We start from the raw sequence: 23,835 nt of genomic DNA on the forward strand, positions 1-23,835 counted from the left end.
AGTCAAATGCCAAATGCACTATTTTTTTTTCCCTTGATCAGGATTTGAAGGGATTTAAGAAGTAATCGAGAAGGAACATATACTTGGTAATTTTGACGTATCTTGAAGAGGGAAGCAAATCCAACAGAGAAGTGTTTGTAAGGAAAGCGTACAGAATACCGTTCCTCCTAATGCGTCCAGTTTGCATCATATACAAAAGATGCATCGATATTTTGACACTTTTTCGGTACTGTTGGAGAATCGGATTTATTTATGGTCTATTTCTCAAACGGTGAAGAGACTTAGTTGGAGTGGCTTGCGGAGCAGAAGCTCTATTGGCGTCAGCGGCTGCAAATAATGAGACCAGTACTGAAGCTGGCGAGAGCTCTCCAGTGCTCGGAGGCTGGACATAAAGGCTCAGCACAGCGTGAGGTCGATTCGGCTGTCAAAGTGCTCGGAATTCAAGGAACCGCTGTGGGCGAGGATACCGCTCCTGCAGGAGTTTAGCCAAGAAGCGAAAAGAAAGTGCAAGAACCGAAAGAGGACAGTGTGGGGGCACTACTCCAATCTCGAAGTAAGTTGCAATTGTGCTATCTCTACGAAGAGCACTGTGTTTTACACCTATTTCTCCCCTACCAGGAAGTTGAACATCACACGTCACGCCCAGTTTTATTGAAAGTGTAGGTAAACTCCACTGCAGTCAGCTGGCAAACTCCGGCGTGCAGTTTTCTCCGAAATTATGTTTGGGATATTGTAAATTTCGACGCGTGGTAGTGTAAATTGAACACTGGTGAATTACAGGCATTGATTAAAAGCCACAAACCGCACAGTTTGATATTTTCTTAGTGCTGTTTGTCGAAGATACTTAGGACGGGAGGTTTGTCGCTGGTAAATAAGTAATGAGTTGTCCGGTCGGACAGTTGCGGAGATTATTCATTGCCAGGCATTCTGGGTTACGAGTTAATCATCCTGGTGCGAGCTGCGGAGGAACTAATTTACTCGACCAATTGTAACGTGCTATTTTATCGGGAAAGTTAGCAAAGGATTTAAACACTTGGAATTAGGTAATTGTGGCTCAATGATTCAGCGGTGCGAAATGCAATGGATTGGCGCAACATATGAATACCGAAAAAGAAAGGTCAGTAATTTAACTGTCAGCTGAATGTATTGGTATCCAAGTGACCGAGTGTATTTCTATTGCGGTGGTATAGAACAACGATGTTTGTTTTGTAGGAATATAAAGGCTTATTTTGTTTAGAAGTAAGTAAATCCATACCGGTTTGGCAGTTACACTGGCTTCATCTTTAGAAAAGTTCACAAAGCTGTTGTAAAATTTACAAACCATTTGTAAGACTTCCATAATTGTAAGACTTTTGCACTACCTTACTTTCCATTTTTCTATTTTATATTTATGATTTATAATTAAATTTTTAATATTTACTAATTTTTACTATTTTAATATTTGTAATCCAGGGAGTGGGAAGCGCAGAATCAAATATCGCTGAGATGATTGTACGTTCTAGTATCAATTGTTTGGCGACAATAAAGTATAAGTATAAAGTATAACTTTAAAGCGTGATAACGTTCTGACTTTATTCTGCGAGCTAACACATACATGCGAATCCATTCGTTCTGTATTACTTGCAATGATACAGTACCTTTGGTAAGTATGAGAATTGAAACAGCCATGCGTAACATCATAGAACTGGACTTAAAACCAAATCGATTTTGAAGTAGTAATCGAGCCTCCGATTATTTCATATGGTCATGGTTTACCTTTTGTCTTTTTAAGATGACGGGGTATGGTCTGGTTGTGAAACACGACGATGGCGTTCACCCTTGAGGTTCAGTCAGAATGGCTAGGGAAGATTCCGTTAAATGTCTACGCTGCTCTCTTTATGCCTTGAATTTCCTTTTCTGGGTGAGTATGATTAAATAAGTTAGATAGCTCTACCTGTCTACACAGCTGCTATCGAATTCGATTGCCCTTATGTTCGGCACGAAAACCTATTCAATTTTATGAAGTTGCTAACGCGTTTTCATCATTGTTGAACTAATCGATTTCTACCTGAACTTTGGATATTGTGGAGGGTGAAGATTGTTTCTGATAAATAGAGCAGATATCTATCAGCAGAAAAGCAAACTCTACCGAGTCAGCATGCTCTTGCTGTTATTTACTCTCTGGTTAATTTTCGCAAAATATTGATAGTTTTGGTCAATAATTGTTCATAAATTTTATGTAAATCTGCGATACTATTAATGTTCAAATTGAGGTTTGAACTTACAAAGATACTTCCATAATTATGCAAAAGAACTTCAAGTTTCTGAAGCAAAATAAATGCACATTTTTTTACATTAAGTCGCAGTGTATCTATGTATCCATGATCTGCATCTTTGCCTCTTGGGCCTAAAGGGTAGTGATGTGGAGTGTGACTTTCCCAACTCCAGTCATTGGTACCACCTTGTTCCAATTCCACCTTGGTATCACTGTCCAGGATACCACTCCCATCTCATCAATGGCTTTATTTATTCCCATGGTCCCATTAGTGCCAACTAGTATCCTCTGCTACATAAACTGTATTACACTGTGGAAATGTTCTAGGATTTATTTGCTTTTTTAATTGACTGTGGGGATATTCATTAATTATCTGCAATTTGAAAGGAGATGCGCTTAAGTGGAAACCAGTTAAAAAATACTTGGGAGAAAGAAGTAGGCGAAAGTTTAGGTGGCGGTGGAGCGGGAGGGTGCCTGTGAGCATCATTAACTCTGGAAGGGACTGCTTCTATCAAAAGGCCTGCTTCTGTGGTGCTAATTCTATGCAGTTCGCAGTTGGGTCATTTATTTATGGAGAACCGTAACACTGAATTGGGAATGTAATTGAGCTCTTCAAATGAAAAGATACCAGGAACTATTCTGGTTTATTCCTTAAAAGACAACTGAAAATACTTCTTGGAGTGCTGAGTTATTGTCAGTGTTAGGTGAATTTTATTATCTGGGATTCATCATGATCATGAACTTGAACATGATTATCTTCAGCTGATGGTTCTGTAGAGAAACTGTGGCTAGCTACAGTGCTTGGGTCAGCTTGGCTCCTGACTTGTGTGACTGCAGAAGTTAGCTGGAGATCAACCCTTGTATACATCTGTCGTACTGTTGGACTTGATGCTGAGTCCTCAGCCTGAACAAACTGCCCATTAGCTTTACACCATGGATGGCTGGTGCACAAATGAATGGAATTACTCCCCTTTTTAATTAAAAGGTAAGTGCAGTTAAGGAGTTCGTTTTTCATTTTTTTTCTTAATGTTTTAAATTTCTTGTGCGTGCATTTTGATTTTAAAATGCTTTGTACTACTGAATTTTATTTGAATTTTTTAAAAAAACTGTTCAAATGCCTTTTGATTGTTAAGCTGGCAAAAGTCTTTAGGGTGATCTGCGGTCTAGTTGCCATTGAGCACGCCACATTGTGGATGATCATAGTAAGCAGGATTTGAGGGCAGCTGCACCCATGGGAGTGCTCCAAGTGTATGGCTGCAGATAAAGTGCAGGTGGCAATCCAATTTGAGCATGATCCTGTTCTGTGTCTTCAGTTTATCACAAGACTGAACATTTATAAGGTGTCTTAACTTTCTAATCTTGGTAATTGCAAATCCGTGCAAAGTTGCATCTTTGTCCGAAGAACCAAGTTAAAATAGGTCTCGTGTTTTCAGCCATTTAACACTTCTCCCAAATTTGATGTGAAATGTTTTGCAGCTGGGGGCAGATAAACAAACTTAATTTGTTTAATATTTGAATAAAGAAATTCTTGATGGAACCTTGGATTTCTATACTTAGTAAAAGAAAATAAGCTTGTGTTTATACCTGCAATTTAGTAAAATAGCCATTTGTGGCAAAAAGCTGATAGGGTTGAGCAAAAGGAAATTACTGTACAGTTTTAAATACTGTATATGGTGAGAGTAAATGAAAAATGTGCATATTTTGCAGCTGATGTCACTCTGTGTTCTGGGTGTGTCTGCATGGATGAGGGATTATTTGAATAATGTGCTTGTATTAACAACGGAAACCAGGTATGTATACATTAATTACTGGATAGATTCTACAAAATGTGTGTATTGTAAATGCCTAATATATTTGATGGCATGTGGAACTACTTCTGACAAGCAGGTTTTACGACTTATCCAATACTTCTTGATGCATGATTTGAGGTACAGGATTTTAAATGAGACCTGGTTTCAGGATTTTTCCTATCCTCTATTTCACTTTATTTAGCATATCGAAATTTTACATTGCCTGTTTTCTTACATTTTTTTAGGGTAATGTAACCTGTTCACAATTGTCAATGCCAATGTTCCCTCCTAAATTTTTACAGCTGCACAGATCAACCAGTGCTCTGAGCAGGAAATTTTAGATGGCCTGAAAGCTGCACAGCACTTTATATAAAAGAAAATTCCATCTACGTGGTGACAAAGGCTATGTGCTTGGGAGCATTTCAGTCACTGCACAGCCATGCACTCGCGCAGCTTAGTGGGAACAGTGGTCAACACACCACTACAAATTTACTAATCTTTTTAAAGATTTCAAGATATTTTATGAACATTTGGTCTTCTAGAGTCATAGCTTCTGCCTGCTAAAGGGAAAGCTTCAGTTAAAGCTGTAAGTTATTCTTCTTACTGGCATTAAGCTTCTAACTGAAACAAATGAGTTACAGGTCCAAGTGGAGTTGTTTCTCGCTGATTTTAAAAGATAGCTTTCTTTATCTTTTCATGAGTTAATGTAGTAAAAGAGCAGTTATCAGACTTCAAAACTGCTGCTATTTACTGCAATTGGGTTTTGGGCTTTAAAGTCCAAAGTATAAATATGTCACCACATACAATCCCAAGATTTATTTCTTAGGGGCCTACTCAATAAATCAATAATAGAATCAACGGAGGACCACACCAACTTAGGCATTCAACCAGTGTGCAAAGGACAACAAACTCTGCCAATACATAAAGGAAAAAAAGGGAAAAATAAATAAATAAGCAAGCAATAAATATTGAGAACATGAGGTGAAGAGTCCTTGAAAGTGAGTCAGTAGATTGTGGGAACATTTCAATGCTGGGGCACGTAAGGTTGAGTGAAGTTATCCCCTTTGGTTCAAGAGCCTGATGGCTGAGGGATAATAATTGTTCCTTAACTTGTGGTGTGACTCCTGAAGCTTCTGTACTTTCTTCCTGAAGGCAGCAACAAAAACAGAACATCACCTGGGTGATGGGTGTTCCTGATGATGGATGCTGCTTTCCTGCAATGACACTTCTTGTAGATATGCTCAATAGTGGGGAGGGCTATAACCGTGATGGGCTGGGCCACGTACACTACTTTTTGTAGGATTTTCCTTTCAAGGGCATTGGTGGTTCTGTACCAGGCTGTGATGTATATACATCTATAGAAGTTTGTCAAAATTTTAGATGTCATACTGAATCTTTGCAAACTCCTAAGGAAGTAAAGGCATTCTTGTGCCTCTTTGTAGTTGCAACTCCGTGCTGGGTTCAGAACAGGATGACAACTGAGGAACTTGAAATTGCTGACCCTGTCCAGCTTTGATCATTTGATGAGGACTGGCTCGTGGACCTCTGGTTTCCTTCTCTCAAAGTCAATAATTGGCTTCTTGGTCTTGCTGACATTGAGTAAGAGGTTGAAGATGTGGTACCACTCAGTCAGATTTTCAATCTCTCTCCAATATGCTGATTCATCATCACCTTCGATTCAGCCTACGACAGTGGTATCATCAGCAATCAAATATGGCATTGGAGCTGTGCTTAGTTGTACAGTCATAAGTGTAAAATGAGCAGGGTGAAGGCTAAGCACACAGCCTTGTGGTACACTTGTGCTGATGGAGATTGTGGAGGAGATGTTTTGCCAATCTGCATTGGCTTGGGTCTGCACGTGAGCAAATCGAGGATTCAATTGCACAAGGAGGTATTGAGGCCAAGGTCTTGGAACTTACTGATTAGTCTAAGGGGGGATGATGGTATTGAATGCTGAGATATTATCAATAAAGAGCATCCTGGTGTATGGATGTTTGCTGTCCTAATGTTCCAGGGTTGAGTGAAGAGCCAAGGAGAGGTCATCTGCTGTAGACCAATTGCTCTGTAGGGAAATTGGAGTGGATCCAGCCTGCTTCTCAGGCAGGAGTTGATATGTTTCATTACAAACTTCTCAAAACACTTCACCACCATGGATGTAAGTGCAAATGGACAATAGTCGTTTAGGCAGGTTACCATGTTCTTCTTGGGCACTGGTATAATTGAAGCCTGCTTGAAGCAGGTAGGTACCTCAGGCTGATGAAGTGAGAGGTTAAAGATCTCAGTGAACACTCCAGCCTGTTGATCAGCACAGGTCTTTGGTACTTGGCCGGGTATCCCATCCAGGCCGATGCTTTTTGTGAGTTCACCCTCCTGAAGGCTGCTTGCATGACAGCCTCAGACACTGAAATCAGAGGATCATCAGGGACTGTGGGAGTTTGTGATTGTTCCTCCATGTTTTGACAGTCAAAATGAGCATAGAAAGCATTGAGCTCATCTGGAAGTGAAATACTGTTGTCGCCTATGTTGCTTGATTTTATATTGTAAGAGGTAATAGCACTAAAGCCCTGCCACAACTGTTGAGCATCCTTCATTGATTCTCAATGATTTGAGATTGTGATGGTAGAAATGGAATGTCTGTAATATATATCACTGAATTTTTGGCAAAGTTACTTCTCATAATAAGTTTAATAACTAAAGACATTTGAGAAAAGGTTTTGTGGAGAATTAGTACCTCTTCTACTCCTTACCTTGGCCACCAGTGTTTAGATGAGTTAAACTTTTGGTGAGCATCAGAAAACTATGCATCTTGTATGTCAAGAAGGAAATCCTTACTGTTAAGTGAGAATATGATTTGTATTCTACCCATAAACAAGAGAAAATCTGCAGATTCTGGAAATCGAAGTAATACACACAAAATGCTGGAGGAACTTAGCAGGCCAGGCCGCACCTATGGAAAAGAGTAAACAGTGTCTCTATCACCTATCAGCTTCCCAGCTCTTTACTTGACCCTCCTCCTCTCCTGGTTTCACCTATCACCTACCACCTTGTACTTTTTCCTCCCATTCCACCCCCCCCCCACCTTGCTCTAACTTCTCATCCGTTTTTTCCCCCGGTCTTGATGAAAGATCTCAGCTCAAAATGTCAACTGTTTACTCTTTTCCATAGATGCCGTCTGTCCTGCTGAGTTTCTCCAGCATTTTGTGTGCATTACTTTTATACTATCCATTCTATTTTTATTTTTGCTTATTGCTTTATTGTGGGTCCTAAACTAATTTTCCCCATCTCGCCTGGAGTTGAGCAGAGTAGCAGCCAAAAAGGTGGGTATAGGAGCAAGACAGGGCAATGAAACCAACTATCTTGACTGCACTTTGGCTTTTATTTCTTTCCTATGGGGCTGGTACTGATTTCCTTTCTCTAGAATAAATATTACTGAAGGTTGTAGAGAATTCAGTGTTAAATACACACGAGAGAACTGATGACAAAAGTTCTTTTAATACTTAGTAGCTCAATGTGTAATTTGTGCTACGAATCTCTCAACTTGCCAGGAAATTGTGAGATTTTCACTCTTGGTAGCTCTACGGTGGAGTCCCACAGAAGTTGTGTGCGAAAGAGAACTTTGAAGTGCAGTTCTAAAGGCCTACTTAGACTTGGGTAAAATGTGACCACTAGTACAAGGTGCTGAAGTGCACCAAGAACTATCAGACCAGTGAAGCAGAGAGAAATCATTGCCCTTGGGGAGAGTTGGGAAATGAACATCAAGATAAAATTAATAAAAAAAGATGAAAATAAATGTGTTATGAGATTAATATAAAGAGTCGAGTCAAGAAGACATATTTATGTAACTGGTAATATATAATCCATTATTAATGGATACACAAGAGTTTGGACATTCTAATTAGTACAATTTTTATCCTATGAGTTGTGCATATCCAAAATATTAAACACTTCTGCTCATTTTGATTATAGACCTGCCTTCTGAAAATGATCTTCAGTCTTCTCATCTGTAAAGTCTTTCATTTGTTTATCGTAACATAATATCACAGACTGAAAATGTGTCACATTTAAGTAACTATTATTAAGAATGTGGTTACAAAATATAATGTACAGGAAATTATTTTTTGAGGTGTATTCCATAATTGACTATGAAAAATACAAGGAGCAATACAATTGCAGGCATATATTAATGCAAAAGGTTATGTTATCAATGACTATTTTGTCTTTTGTATGCTATTAATGGAAACTTAATGTTCTTCTGCAGGCTGGAAGAAGCATTCATTCTGACGTATTTTCCAGTGATTCATCCCTTAATGATTGCAGTGTGCTGTTTTTTAATAATAGTTGGAATGTTAGGCTGCTGTGGGACGCTGAAGGGAAATCCACTGCTCCTTGCTTGGGTAAATATGCTTTCAGAAAAGCACACAATGTAAATCAGATAAATGAATGTTCAAATGCCTCTTCTGATATGCTATCACTTTTAATACATTGCACAAATTGAGAAGAATAAATAACAATATAAATTTTTGCAGTATATATGACACTATGGCCTATTAATTAATCTTTTGGTGCACACTGCAAGTTTAAAATCTTTGCCCAAAGTATTGCTTGAAGTGCAGGATGATAATTGTATTGGATTACATCAGACATCTTGACAGCAGAACAAACATCATCTCCTTAAATAATGCTACTTGCAGAATGATAAGTAAACAGTGGAATGGCAAGAGTTCGAATTAGTGCATGAATTTGGTCAGATCTGGGAAAGATTTAGGGGAAAAATGGATTGTGTTACTATAGGGGGGAACAAAGGAAAATAAGAAAAAAAATCTATTGACATAAATAAAGAAACACTTCATGGCCTGAAGGAATGAAATCATCGTCTATAAGTTTTTTTGGTCAGAAAAGGGCCTTGGTAGTCCTTGATATTTCTCACACCATTAAAAGTTGTACACTAGTTTAATTGCCAGGCCACATTCTGTGGTTTGTGTACTTTGCATGAATGGCTGCCACAGTTCCACATTACATCAGTGGCTACTTAAATGTTTTAAAGTACTTTGCAAGATCCTGAAATTGTGACAGGATTTATATTCTTGGAAATCCTGTCTATTCCCCTCCGTAGATACTGCCTGCTTTGCAGAGTTCCTCCAGTACTTTGTTTGTGTTGCTTTATATTTTTATTTTTGTTTTGTATTAATAACCACTGAGCAAATCAAATGAAGAAATTATGCACTTTGTAAACTGAAGCAACTTGTGGGGAATTCTGACTATATCTTACTTTATTTTGAGATTTTTCCATGTGCTAATTTGCAATGGCAGATGAATGATTGTGGAAAATATTTAATAATTTAATTCAGCCACATGAATTGCCTTATAAAAATGAGTCACGTTGTGCTTTTTCAGTATTTTGGTATCCTGCTGATAATTTTCTGTGTGGAATTAGCCTGTGGAGTATGGAACTATGATCAGGACTATTTGGTGAGTTACAATTTGATAGTTTTAGTAAATTATATTTAAAAACTAAAATAAATTGATATAAATTTAGTTATATTTTTATTTTAAATACTTAAACCCCTGTAGTGCAGTTGTTTTAATCAATATTTAGCCCAAATTAGTTATATTTTGGCTAAATTTTGTTGAAAATACCAGCAGACCCATGGCGAATGGCTGGTATGCAGTTTACTAATGTTTACCCACAAAAATGGGAGCACATTCTGGCCTTTGGTACATAAATATATAAACACTGAAGATGTAAGTGTGCTGAGTGATTCCAGTAGTGAGTCAGTCAGTTTGTGTGTGGTCATGAACTCAATAACTTACTGAGATTCTTCATCGTTTACGCTGGGGAATTTGCTCACTGCCCTCACGAGATTAGATCAGCAGCAAGAAAATGTTACATTGCATCTTTTCAATTGGTTGTAATTACAAATTTCAAGTGTGTTTTGAAGATTTTCTAAAAGTCTTTCTGAGGTAAGGCAAGCCTGCACTTACTGGGCTCCTCCAGTTAACTTTGTGGCTAGAAAGTTGTCATTAAGGGATTCAACAATGATGCTACGTTTGAAGGTGGAGATGTTAGACTTTCAGTTATTGGAAATACTCATCGTTTGGCATCTTAGTGCTACCTGTCAGGAACAACAAAAAGTTTAGGTTTGATAGATAGCAAAGTGGGGGGTGGGGTTTTGACATCTGTTGGAAATTTCAGGATGGGTCTTACTGTTCTCTTACCACCTGATTAAGATACAAAACTCAAGCTCCAGGCAGAAACTTGTCAATCAAGTCCTAGTTGCTTGTAGCTATCAAAAAATGTCTTTTCGGGTTCAGACCAAGGAAGACTGAGCCAGCTGCAGGTGAGTGTCGTGGAACCATTGCCACTCCCCTCTGGTGGTCACACAGTGTTCCAAGTTTTCGATGGTGTTGCAGGATTAAAATGACATCCTGCAATCGCCTTTCAACACAGATGTCCTCAGTTGTGAACTTGGAAGGGTAGCCGACTGAAATGCATCCCTGCCATCTGAGCATCCACTGCAGCATCCAGACGTTGGGTGGCTTTTGAGGCAGGGTCATTCTGAGTTGTTAAATGATGCCCGTGTCCATAATTAGGGTTCCTGCTAGAAAGGATCGACTTTATTCTTAGTGTGAAACCAGAAAGATTAGCGATGCACTCAATGTTTAGTGATATGCGCTGGGCTTCCTAGCAGGTCTCTAAATAATGTGTACAATATTGAGCTCTCTTCTGTAGGCTGCCCCATCTAGATCTTCACTCGAGTCCCTGCAGCAGAGTAATTTTCAGCTCGGTTCTCCAGCAAGCTAAAGTACACATTGCCCTTCCTCTTTGGACGGAGGCCATTTGTGCCCGGACACTGATTGTATACAGATTCTGCTCTTGTGGAAGATGCAGATAACTTTTAACTGAGCTAGACAGAAAGTGCGGTGGTATTGCTACATCTTCATTCTTTTGTCCTATCACCTGGAGGGAGAAAAACATAAAAATGATAGGCTGGTGAATGGTTGCAGTGGGAGGTAGGGTGAAATTAATAACGGCATACTTGGGCCATTTGTTGTCATAGATCTGAGGAGATAATGGATCAGCAGTAACCGGATTGTGAGAAATAGGACTGAGTGTGATGATCTGAATTTCCCATATTTCAGCTGTCTTTGGTCACAGGCATGCTGAAGGCATGGAATCTCGTTCATGGTGGCATTATCTGGTCCCTGAGGGTTTGTTGTGCTGAGATGAGCTCACCTTATTTTGCAAGGGAGGGGAAAATGTGAATCGCTGTTGCTCATTCGGTGCATGTAATAGCTGTATAGCTGGCAACCTGGTTAATCCACGAACAGAAAATAGGTCATAGAACAGTACAGCACAGAACAGGCCTTTCGGCCCATTGTGTCTGTGCTGACCATGATGTTAATCTAGCTAATTCTATCTGTCTGCACATGGTCTTTATCCTTCCTTTCCCAGCCTGGTTGTATGCCAGTCTAAATGCATTTTAAATGGTCTGAGGCTTGTAGCAATGTTTAGTGTGTAGGTGTGATGGAGCCCTTTAACATAGGGGTCAGCTGATGGGGATTGGTGGTAGGTGAGTGATGTAGGTGTAAAAATGTAATCATTATATTAGGTTTGGGATACAAATGAAGGTCTATGGCATTTTCATGTGTTCAGTGTCTAATAAGTGAGGTCATTGGAGGTGACCCTGCAACCACATCATTTACACTTTTAGCAATGACTGCCATTGCTTCTATCTTCCTCTCATTGCCTTTGTGATTACGTGCCTGAAAAACCTGCTGGCCTCTTAAGGAATATCTCACCTCCTGTCTATCACTTCATGTATCCCTCAGCTTAGTAACTGTTTCAGCTACAATGCTCCATGATTTTGGGACCTTGACTAATGCGAGGAGTTAATGTACAGTATGGTTAGGATTGGTTGTATCAAGTCAAGTCAAGCCACTTTTTATTGTCATTTTGACCATAACTGCTGGTATAGTACACAGTAAAAGCAAGATAATGTTTTTCAGGACCATGGTGCTACATGAAACAATACAAAAACTACACTGAACTACGTAAAAACAACACAAAAACTACACTAGACTACAGACCTACCCAGGACTGCATAAAGTGCACAAAACAGTGCAGGCATTACAATAAATAATAAACAAGACAATAGGCACAGTGGAGGGCAGTAGGTTGGTGTCAGTCCAGGCTCTGGGCATTGAGGAGTCTGATGGCTTGGGGGAAGAAACTGTTACATAGTCTGGTCCTGAGAGCTCGAATACTTCGGTGCCTTTTGCCAGATGGCAGGAGGGAGAAGAGTTTGTATGAGAGGTGTGTGGGGTCCTTCATAATGCTGTTTGCTTTACGGATGCAGCGTGTGGTGTAAATGTCTGTATTGGTGGGAAGAGAGGCACTGATGATCTTCTCAGCTGACCTCACTATCTGCTGCAGGGTCTTGTGATCCGAGATGGTGCAATTTCCTAACCAGGCAGTGATGCAGCTGCTCAGGATGCTCTCAATACAACCTCTGTAGAATGTGGTGAGGATGGGGGGGTGGGGGATGGACTATTCTCAGCCTTCGCAGAAAGTAGAGACGCTGCTGGGCTTTCTTTGCTATGGAGCTGGTGTTGAGGGACCAGGTGAGATTCTCGGCCAGGTGAACACCAAGAAATTTGGTGCTCTTTAACAATCTCCACGGAGGAGTCGTTGATGTTCAGCGGAGAGTGGTCGTTCTGTGTGCTCCTGAAGTCAACAACCATCTCTTTTGTTTTGTTCACATTCAGAGACAAGTTGTTGGCTCTGCACCAGTCCGTTAGCCGCTGCACCTCCTCTCTGTATGCTGACTCGTCGTTCTTGCTGATGAGACCCACCACGGTCGTGTCATCGGCGAACTTGATGATGTGGTTCGAGCTGTGTGTTGCAGTACAGTCGTGGGTCAGCAGAGTGAACAGCAGTGGACTGAGCACACAGCCCTGGGGGGGGCCCCCGTGCTCAGTGTGATGGTGTTAGAGATGCTGCTTCCAATCCGGACTGACTGGGGTCTCCCAGTCAGGAAGTCTAGGATCCAGTTGCAGAGGGAGGTGTTCAGGCCCAGTAGGCTCAGCTTTCCAATCAGTTTCTGAGGAATGATTGTGTTGAATGCTGAACTGAAGTCTATGAACAATATTCGAACATATGTGTCTTTTTTCTGTCCAGGTGGGTTAGGGCCAGGTGGAGGGTGATGGCAATGGTGTCGTCTGTTGAACGATTGGGACGGTACGCGAACTGCAGGGGGTCCAGTGAGGGGGGCAGCAGGGTCTTGATGTGCCTCATGATGAGCCTCTTGAAACACTTTATGACGATGGATGTGAATGCAACGGGATGGTAGTCGTTGAGGCAGGATATTAAAGACTGGCACGGGGATGATGGTGGCGGCCTTGAAGCACGTAAGAACAACGGCGCTGCTCAGGGAGATATTGAAGATGTCAGTGAGAATCTCTGCTAGCTGGTCTGCACACCCTCTAAGCACTCTGCCAGGAATATTGTCTGGTCCAGCAGCTTTCCGTGGGTTGACCCTGCACAGGGTTCTCCTCACATTGGCCATGGTAAGACCCAGCACCTGGTCATTTGGCGGAGGGGTGGTCTTCCTCGCCACCACGTCATTTTCTGCCTCAAAACGAGCGTAGAAGTTGTTCAACGCATCTAGGAGGGAGTCATCACCAGCACAGGCAGGTGGTGTTGTCTTGTAGTTGGTGATGTCCTGAATGCCCTTCCACATGCGCCGCGTGTCGCCGCTGTCCTGGAAGTGGCTGTGGATTCGCTGGGCGTGTGCATGCTTTGCCTCTCTGATAGCCCGGTACAGTTTGGCCCTTGCTGTTAGAGCTGCCTTGTAGCCTGCTCTGAAGGTGTAGTCACGGGTCGTCAGCAGCGCATGCACCTCCACGGTCATCCATGGCTTCTGGTTAGCACGCGTAGTGATGGTCTTGGTCATAGTGACGTCATCAATGCACTTGCTAATGTAGCTAGTCACCGATGCCGTGTACTCCTCTAAGTTGGTAGTCGCCATTGGTTGCAGCCTCCCTGAACATGTGCCAGTCAGTGTGCTCAAAGCAGTGTTGAAGAGCAGAGATGGCTCCTGCTGGCCAGATTTTCACCTGCTTCTGAATTGGTCTGGAGCGCCTAACGAGCGGTCTGTATGCTGGGATTAGCATAACAGAGATGTGGTCTGAGTAACCGAGGTGGGGGCGGGGCTCCGCCCAGTACGCGTCGGGAGTGTTTGTGTAAACAAGGTCCAACACGTTTTACCCTCTCGTTGCAAAGTTCACGTTCTGATGGAATCTGGGGAGCACTGACTTAAGGTTCGTGTGGTTAAAATCTCCGGCGACAACCAGGGTGTGCGTTCTGCAGTTCGCTAATAGGCCCACACAGTTCACAGAGCGCCTCCTTAGCATTAGCGCTGGGGGGAATATAGACTCTGACTATAAGGACAGTGGTGAATTCCTGTGGTAAATAAAATGGTCTGCATCTAACAGTCACAAACTCCACTATGCAGCAATCAGAAATAAGTAGCAATGCTAATGGCTAGACCCTACATGGAAACTGATGGGAACAATGTACCACCTTTGCAGTTGCTTTGACCAATGTGAGAGATTTTCAAGCCACCTTAATCAGATTTCGTTCAAAACTACTTTCGGAAGATCACAAACAAGAGAAAATCTGCAGATGCTGGAAGTCTGAGCAACACACTCAAAACGCTGGAGGAACTCAGCAGGCCAGGCAGCATCTATGGAAAAAAGTATAATCGATGTTTCGGGCTGAAACCCTTTGACAGGACAGGAGGAAAAAAAAGCTGAGGAGTAGATTTGGTAGTGGGGGTGGGGAGAGGAGAGAAACACCAGGTGACAGGTGAAACTTGGAGGGGGAGGGATGAAGCAAAGAGCTAGGAGGTTGATTGGTGAAAGAGACAGAAGGCCATGAAAGATGATTGAAAGTTGGGGGAGGGGGGCGGGGGAGAGGGTGGTGGAGGGGAACTGGTTGGGTCTGCCTATCGGGGATAGGGTTCTTCTTGTTCTCAACTACCACCCCACCAGCCTCTGCGTCCAGCACATAATTCTCCAAAACTTCCACGACCTCCAACTAGATCCCACCACCAAACACATTTTTCCCTACCCCCTGCCCACTTGCTGCTTCCCGTAGGGATCGATCCCTATGTGACTCCCTTGTCCATTCATCCCTCCCCACTGATCTCCCTCCTAGCATATATCTTTGCAAGCAGAACAAATGCTACACCTGCCCCTACGCCTCCTCCCTCACTACCATTCAGAGCCCTAAATAGTCCTTCCAGGTGAGGTGACACTTCACCTGTGAATCTGTTGGGGTCATTTACTGTGTTCAGTGCTCCTGGTGTGGCCTCCTGTATATTGGTGAGACCAGATGTAGATTGGGAGACCATTTCGTCGAGTATCTATGCTCTGTCTACCAGAACAAGTGTTATCTCTCAGTGGCCATCCATTTTAATTCCACTTCCTATTTCCATTCCGATATGTCTATCCATGGCCTCCTCCACTGTTGTGATAAGGCCACACTTAGGTTGGAGGAACAACACCTTGTATTCCGTTTGGATAGCCTCCAACCTGATGGCATGAACATCGATTTCTCAAACTTCCAGTAATGCCTCCATCCTCCTTCAGCATTTCCCATTTCCTTGTCCCTCTGTTATGCTATCTCCTTGCCTGCCCATCGTCTCTCTCTGGTGCTCCTCTCCCCCTCCCCCACCTCTTCTTTCTTCCATGGCCTTCTGTCTCTTTCACCAATCAACTTCCTAGCTCTTTGTTTCATCCCTCCCCCTCCAAGTTTCACCTATCGCCTGGCATTTCTTTCTTCCCTCCCCCCATCTTTTAAATCTACCCCTCAACCTTTCTTTCTCCAGTCCTGCCGAAGGGTTTCAGCCCGAAACGTGTACTTTCGTAGATGCTGCCTGGCCTGCTGAGTTCCTCCAGCACTTTGTGTGTGTTACTCAAAATATATTTTGATTATAAATATTATATATCTTGTATATAAATATAAAAAGATTATAAAAATATAAAAGAACATCAGGTACAATATTCAACATTTCAGCTTAGTTGATGTCCCAGCAGAGCAAGTCACATGTTTGTTAGAAAAAAATTATGTTTTTAGTTAATTGGTATTTAAAATCTGTTAAAATCATCAAAGGAAAATGATCGCTTTTTCTTTCTGCTATAAAAAGCCATTGCTTTGATTCATCAGGATCTCCGTATGCACCTTTCTCAATCTTTCAATCTAGTTTTTACATAAAAGTCAGATTTGGATTGGTTTCATTTTCTGACTCCCAACAAAGCACAGGTGATAATAGTTTATTTCCTGTGTTTTGCTTCAGGATTGACTTTGTGCTAACAGGAGACAGAACACAATATTTCTGCAAGGATCTTTCAGTTTCCCACATTATGGTGGGTGATCCGCAATAGGGAAGTAATTTGGTGCCTACTTTCACCACTCCTCTGAAGCTCTTGTAATATTGATGTGACTCGGACACCGCTGTAGATTGAACAACCACGTTTATCCAACAGACTTCCATTTTTACTTTTCCCACGTCCTGACATCATACGCACTCTGACGCTACGAATACTCACACAATACATTACATTCCCCCTTCTCAAGACTTTTTATTCTTTTTACAACACCGTGAATTACCAAAACAATGCCTCTAGGTATGCCCTTCTTACAGTGCAACAACCATGACATAAACTAAAAAAAATCTTAACTTGTACTGTATTCTGCATTGTATTTTACAATACTAACAGCAGTGTATTTTCTTTTACTAACATAGACTAATAAACCTTTTATTTCACACCTTGGAACTTATAACATGTGTGACTTTGCCTCAAACTGTGTGAGACTGTATGTATGTCTAGTCTCTGTATCTTGCTGATTTCCTCTTTAAATGTCCAGTATTTCTGCATTTCCTTTGGAACATCTTTCTGTTGGCCATCCATTCATTGTAATGTCTCTTAGCATTTGCATTTCAGGATCATCTGCAGTCACTTTCCTGAACATGTTCAACTTCTCCTCAGAGATGGGTAGCTGAGGTGTAATCTAGTTGACCTCCAGCTCTCTTCCTAGCAACTCTTCCTTTTGCTCTTTGAGGTAAGCACGGCTCAAAGCATCAGCGATGTACAGTTCTTTTCCTGGCTTACAGGTGACTGTGAGAGTGTACCTCTGTAGCCTGAGAAGCATCCTTTGCAGCTTCATAGGAGCCTGGTGGAGTGGCTTTTTGAAGATGCTCTCAAGTGGTTTGTGATCACTCTCAACCTGGATTTCTTTGCCATATACATACTGGTGGAACTTCTCACACCCATAAACTATGGCGAGTAATTCCTTCTCGATTTCAGCGTATCAGTGTTGACAGTCCGTAAGTGCTTGTGATCCATACACCACAGGCCTCCTGCAGTATAACAGCTCCTATTCCCTCCGAACTGGCATCCACAGACATCGTCACTGGTTTATTGACATCATAGAACTTGAGTGCTGGTGCATTGGTAACTAACTGCTTCAATGTGGAGTGGAGCGCTGACCTCTGATAAGTTGGGAATGAAGTTGGCAAGATACTGTATCATGCCCATGAACCTCAATAGTTCTTGCTTGTCTTTGGGTGGTGGTAGCTGTACCACAGCTCTGACCTTTTCATCACCCGGTTTTAGCCCATCAGCACTGAGCACATGACCTACGTATTTGATCTCTGTAGTTCTGATCTTACATTTACTTTTGTTCAGTTTTAGGTTGTACTCATGTGCTCTCTCCAGGAGCTTCCTCACTCTCTGATCACGTTCCTCAATTGTGTCACCCCATATCAGCAAATCATCAATGATGTTGACCACCCCGTCCAGATCTTCAATCATTTGTGCCACGGATCTCTGGAATACCTCTGATGCAGAAGAAATCCCAAAGGGTAGACACAGGAAACGATATCTCCCTATGGGCATGTTGAAAGTGCATAATTTGGAACTTTCTTCATCCAGCTTGATCTGCCAGAAACCTTGATTTGCATCTAATACTGAAAAGTATTTTGCATTAGGCATGCAGGAGACAACTGCTTCAACTGTGAGCAGCGGATAGTGCTCTCTTTTGATGGCTTGGTTGAGATCTTGTGGATCCATGCAAATCCTCGTCTTTTTTTCTGTGAGCACTATCACCATACTATTCACCCAGTCGGTTGGTTCTATTTGTCTTGTTATGACTCCCATCTGTTCCATTCTGTGTAGCTCCTCCACTACTTGATCTCTGAGAGCTACTGGAATCTTTCTTGGGGCATGCACGACTGGTGCAATAGTTGGATCAAGCTGGATATGGTGTTTCTCTGGTAAATATCCTAATCCAGAAAACAAGTCATCAAAGTCTTTGAGAATGTCATTTTCTTTTTCAACACCATAGATTCGCTTCACCAGGCCTAGCTTTGTGCATGTTGCTTTGCCCAGTATTGCTGGAACATGTTACTGTGCTTTTTCAAACTCTATCTTGTGTTTTTGTCCTTTGTACACACAGGTGAGTGCTTTTTTGCCCAAAGACGCTGTCTTGTTGCCGAAATATGCAACAAGCTTGCAGGTGGATTTTCTCAGTCTTCCTCAGATGTCCAGTGAGTTGAATGTTTCTGCTGACATTACACTGCCCTTTGCCCTAGTGTCAAGATTAAATGTCACATTCCTCCTGTTTATTATCAGATCTTGAATCCAATCATCTTCATCCTCTATCTCTGCATTGTCAATATTCTTGAAGCATACCTCCTGTTCCACTTCAACTGTGCCAATGAACATATCACTGTTGCCCTCACTCTGTTCCACAGCGTGCATTTTCCTTGCGTGCTCCTTCGATTTGTACATCTTTGCAAAGTGATTTCTTTTCTGGCATAACTTGCATGTCTGACCAAAGGCTGGATATTTTCTGTATCCACGTTTATAACCACGTCTGCTGCAGTTAACTTCCTTTTGATCATCCTGTGGAGCTGGCTTTGTCCTATTCTTGTCAGTTTTCAGTTTTTATTTTGTGCACTTCAATCTCTTCATTGAGCACTTTAACCTGACTTGACGTGATCTCGCTGGCACGGCAAACATCAATTGCCTTTTCTAATGTAAGATCCACCTCTCTCAATAGCCTGCCTCTCACTTGATCATCCCGTATGCCGCAGACAATCCTGTCACATATTAAAGAGTCATGCAGTTGTCCGAACTCAGTCTTTTGCCTTGCTCTTCAAATCTGTTACAAAGGCGTCTATGGTCTCTATTGGTCCTTGAGCCCTCATGAAAAACCTGTGTCGGATGTACGGTAGGTTTTTTCTCGGTTCACAGTAATCTTGAAACTTTTTCTTCAACACTTCAATTTTATCTTGCTCATCATCTTGGAAGACAAACGTGTTGCAAACCTTTATTCCCCGTCCACATGCAGAAACGTAGCACATTGCACTTTCTCCGTCTTTTCAGCTACACCGTTAGCGCTGCAAAACAGCTCAAACTTCTGGATCCATATTTTCCAGTTCTCAGCAAGATTACCTTGTAGGTTAAACTTGACGGTGGCTGTAACTGTGACATCTTTTACGTGTCTTCTCTTCCTTTTTTTTGCGATTTCTTCTGACACCATGTAATACTGGTGTGACTCGGACACTGCTGTAGATTGAACAACCACATTTGTTCAACAGACTTCCATTTTTTTTTTACTTCTCCACGTCCTGATGTCATACACACTCTGACGCTACGAATACTCACACAATACATTACAGGTCTGTGAACGATTCTAAATTAGTTTTAGCAATATAGGACGTGTGGGGTGTTTCATCTGAATTTAGCTGAGAGCATAGTGGAAAATAAAGATCAGGTGAAAGGTGCAAAAGTCATGAGGTAGCTGATAATTAAGTAAATGTGAAGAACTGTATGTAGGACCTCTGACATGGATCCTGTCCCAAAATGGAGAGTTGGCATGCATTTAACTAGGGTTAAGTACTTATGGCAGAATACCTTCAGACAAGCAACTGAAGTGTCCTATTGATGAAAGATGCAGTAGAATTTTTTCCTATCTTGCACTGGTTAGAACCTTATTACCACCCTCCCATGAGTGATTCTTCTGCTCTGTGCACCTCAGCCTCCAAAAAAACTGCATCTAATATCCAAGCAGAACTGAAGGAAATTAAAATTTAATTCTATTTTTGAAGTAAGTGAAATAGGTTAGAACAGGATTAAAATTTAGCAATTTTGTGAGCGTGATATCTATTACCAATACCCCATCTTTCTACCCCTCCAACCACTCCCAATCTTGGTGGACTTAGAATAATTCAGGGAGAAAAAAATTCCCTTGATTCTATTGTGATCTTGAAATCTTAGTATGTAGATTCTTAACTGAAAAGAAATTACTAAATGTATTTTAAGATGACATGACATTCACAACCACATGACTGATGAGCATGAGGAAGTTGCTGAGGGTGACATTTGACCACTACCTCAAATAAACCATCTGATGAAATATGGATGCAGAATATCTGTCAGAAATATTGTGCTATTTGATATTAGAGTGCAGTATACTGTTTATTGATTCTCAACAATCTGACATCTCAGTGATGTCCGTTTAAGTTTAATGTTTATCAAATCACAGTTCTCTATTTCGAATTGTATTTCTCTTCATCTGTTGAATGGAGGAGGTGGGGAGAATGTATCACAGAGGTAAGATCATGTAAGGTGCAGTTCGGTTGCAGGTTTAATTCTAATTGGATGTTCAATTACATTTCAGAGTGATTCTGTAATACAAACCTACAATTCTTAGTTGTTCATTCCATTTTTAAAACCTGTTTACTTTATTTCTTGAGGACGGATTCCACTTATTCCAAATTGTTTTGTTAAAACACACGGTTTTGAGAAGGACTGATGGGGTGAATTCTGCTTTCTTCCCCTTTGGCTGAAAAGCAAGAATAAAGGGTATAGTTTCACAAGGAGAAAGCAGTCAGTTACGACAAAGATGAAAAGAAACTATTTCACCCAAAGAATGGATTTTTCTGTCTTGGGATTGTGAATGTTCTGCCTTGGAACATATGAAATTGAAATCATAAGTTTTTGGTGTTTAATGGAAGCAGGTTGTAAAGAGATCTAGTGGAAAATGGAGCAGAGGTTGAGGAACAGATAATTTTACTAAATGGAGTAGCTGGCTTGAGGGAACATATAATCTGTCTTGTTCTTTTTGCTTGTGTTCGTACGTCTCACCATCTTGGGGAATTTGTGGACTGTATAAATAGCCCAGTGACAGATTTTAAACAAAAACTTGTGACATTCCATTGAACAGTAGTAGAATTTTTGATGTTATTGAATTTTCCAGTCTATGAAGTAAAAACTGTTGCTAAATTTGTGCTTGGCATTAATAACGTCTATTAGCCTTGTGTCATTGTTAGTCAATTCCTTCCCTTTTGATTAGTCACCTCTTCTCTTAGTTGCACCAGGTTTGTTTAAAGCTTTGTACCATTTTACAAGCAGCATCTATTTAATAACTTTGTACCATGTTTCTACATCATTTTTCAGAAGCAACTTTTAAAAATTTATTTATGGGAAAGACCATAAAAATGATTATTTATAGCATTTGGGAGATTTTAAATGTCTTCTGCTGGGAGATGTCAGAGAGTTCTTCTTAGTAAGAATAAACATGAATCATTATGGTGGTTTTCCAAAATGATGAACATTCTGTGCATGGAGAATTTTTAAAAAATTTTCCAGTTGATGAAAATGTTAAGACCTAGAGGATACAGATTTAAAGTGATTGGCAAAAGAACGAGGGTGATAGCCAGAAAAATTTTATCCTGCAGTGCTGTGGTCATTTTCCAGATTTCTCTGTATGAGGGGATGAAAATTGCATTTTCAACCATTGTTCTAAAAAGGGGCATGTGAAGGGGGGGGAAAAAACTGTGGGATAACAAGAGCTGGGTATGGACCAAACCAGCACTGAAACAGCAACTCTTTATTCCCCTTCGTAGATGTTGCAATGACCTGCTGAGTTCCTCCAGTATTTTGTGTGGACTTTCAGCATCTGCAGAATCTCTTGTGTTACATCTTGGACCATTTAGTCTTCTGTAGGGTTCTGCTTGGACTGCAGAATTTCTCATCAGTCTTCATGAGACAATTCCTATAACCATTTATCTTCATTATTTCTCTGATATGTCATCTGTGACCTACCAGGAGATCTCAGTAGACAAATTCTTTCATACAGACTGTGCATCTTCAGTTATGATTTAAATGTCAAGCAAAATACACACCTTGATCTGCTCATCCCTCTTAGTCTATATAAACCTGTTTTCTGTGGTTTGCATTTGTTCTTCCATAATTTTAACTTGTAATCAGTTCAGCTCTGCAAGTAGAGGCTTTGTGCATTTGCATTTCCCTAGGGTAAAACTACGGTGATCTTCTCAGGGAAGGGAGTCCATAGCTTGAAGGCATGGGTTTAAAGTGAGAGGGGTAAATTTTAAGGAGGCCTGAGGGGCAACATTTTCACATAGAGGGTGTCGGTAAGTGGAATGAGTGCTAGAAGAAGTGGCAGAAGCAGCACATTTAGGGCTTTGAAAGTCATTTTGACAGGTGCGTGGATAGGAATGTTTTAGAGGCCAGATACAGGCAAATGGGACCAGCTCAGTTCGGCACCATGGTTACCATGGAAGAGCTGGGCTGAAGGGCCTGTTTTCCATGCTGTATGGCTCTGTGACTGGTGGTGTGCCGCAGGGGTCCGTGCTGGGTCCTTTGTTGCTTGTCATCTGTATCAGTGAAATGGATGATAACTGTGGTTAACTGGATCAGCACATTTGTGGATGACACCAAGAATGAGGGTGTACTGAACAGCAAGGAAGGCTATCATGGCTTGCAGAGGGATCTGCTTTAGCTGCAAAAATAGCAGACGGAATTTAATGCAGACAAGTGTGAGATTTTGCACTTCAGTTGGACCAACCAGGGTAGGTCTTGCACAGTGAATGTTAGGGCACTGAGGTGTGTGGTAGAACAAAGGGATCTGGGAATACAGGTCCAGAATTCAGTGACAATGGTGACACAGGTAAGTAAGGTTGAAAAGAAAGCTTTTGGCACATTGACCTTCATAAATCAAAGTATTGAGTACAGGTTCTGACTCAAGGATGTCTTTGAGAATGAATTGACTGAGAGATCCTCAGCTGATCCTGTTCCACACCCTAAGCTCCCCTACCCTCTCTTCAGATTTGAGATAAACAGTCGGTTGTTGCGTGAAGAGATTGATGGGAAAGTGACACATTGGAGTTTTGATCACCTATCTACAGGAAAGATGTAAACAAGGTTGAAAGAATGCAGAGTAAATTTACAAGGATATTGCTGGGTCTAGAGGACCTGAATTATAAGGAAAGATTGAATCTGTTAAGACTGTATTCTTTATAATATATAATATTGAGAGGAGATTTGACAGGTATACAAAATTATGAGTGGTATAGATAGGGTAAATGCAAGCAGGCTTTTTCCACTGAGGTGGGTTGGGATTACAACCAAAGGTCATGGGTTAAGGGTGAAAGGTGAGAAGTTTAAGGGGAACATGAAGGGAAAGTTCTTCACTCAGAGGGTCATGAAAGTGTGGAATGAGCTGCCAGCACAAGTGGTGCGCGTGAGCTCGGTTTCAATGTTTAAGGGAAGTATGGATAGGTGCATGGATTGTGGGGATATGGAGGGCTGTGGTCCCAATGCAAATCAATGGAAGTAGGCAATTTAAATAGTTTTGACATGGACTAGATGGGCCAAAGGGACTGTTTCTGTGCTGTATGTCTCTATGACTCTGTGACA

The 23,835-nt window shown here is 41.3% G+C and overlaps 1 protein-coding gene across 3 annotated transcripts in view; it reads left to right on the forward strand.

The window, feature by feature from the left end:
• The window catches only part of tspan12 (tetraspanin 12), a 70,994-nt gene that overhangs the window by 27,298 nt on the left and 19,861 nt on the right, over nucleotides 1–23,835 (forward strand). Inside the window, exons 1-5 of one of the 3 annotated variants that reach the window (XM_063057820.1) lie at nucleotides 401–553; nucleotides 1,772–1,900; nucleotides 3,962–4,044; nucleotides 8,303–8,438; nucleotides 9,439–9,513. In XM_063057820.1, coding sequence (XP_062913890.1) covers nucleotides 1,835–1,900; nucleotides 3,962–4,044; nucleotides 8,303–8,438; nucleotides 9,439–9,513 — 360 coding nt within the window. In that variant the 5' untranslated portion in view covers nucleotides 401–553; nucleotides 1,772–1,834. Of the gene's footprint in view, nucleotides 1–400; nucleotides 554–663; nucleotides 1,118–1,771; nucleotides 1,901–3,961; nucleotides 4,045–8,302; nucleotides 8,439–9,438; nucleotides 9,514–23,835 lie in introns of those variants that run through there. The other 2 variants (XM_063057819.1, XM_063057821.1) reach the window with 2 other exon arrangements.

Source organism: Mobula hypostoma, chromosome 9, assembly GCF_963921235.1.
Source record: "Mobula hypostoma chromosome 9, sMobHyp1.1, whole genome shotgun sequence".
Taxonomy (NCBI): domain Eukaryota; kingdom Metazoa; phylum Chordata; class Chondrichthyes; order Myliobatiformes; family Myliobatidae; genus Mobula; species Mobula hypostoma.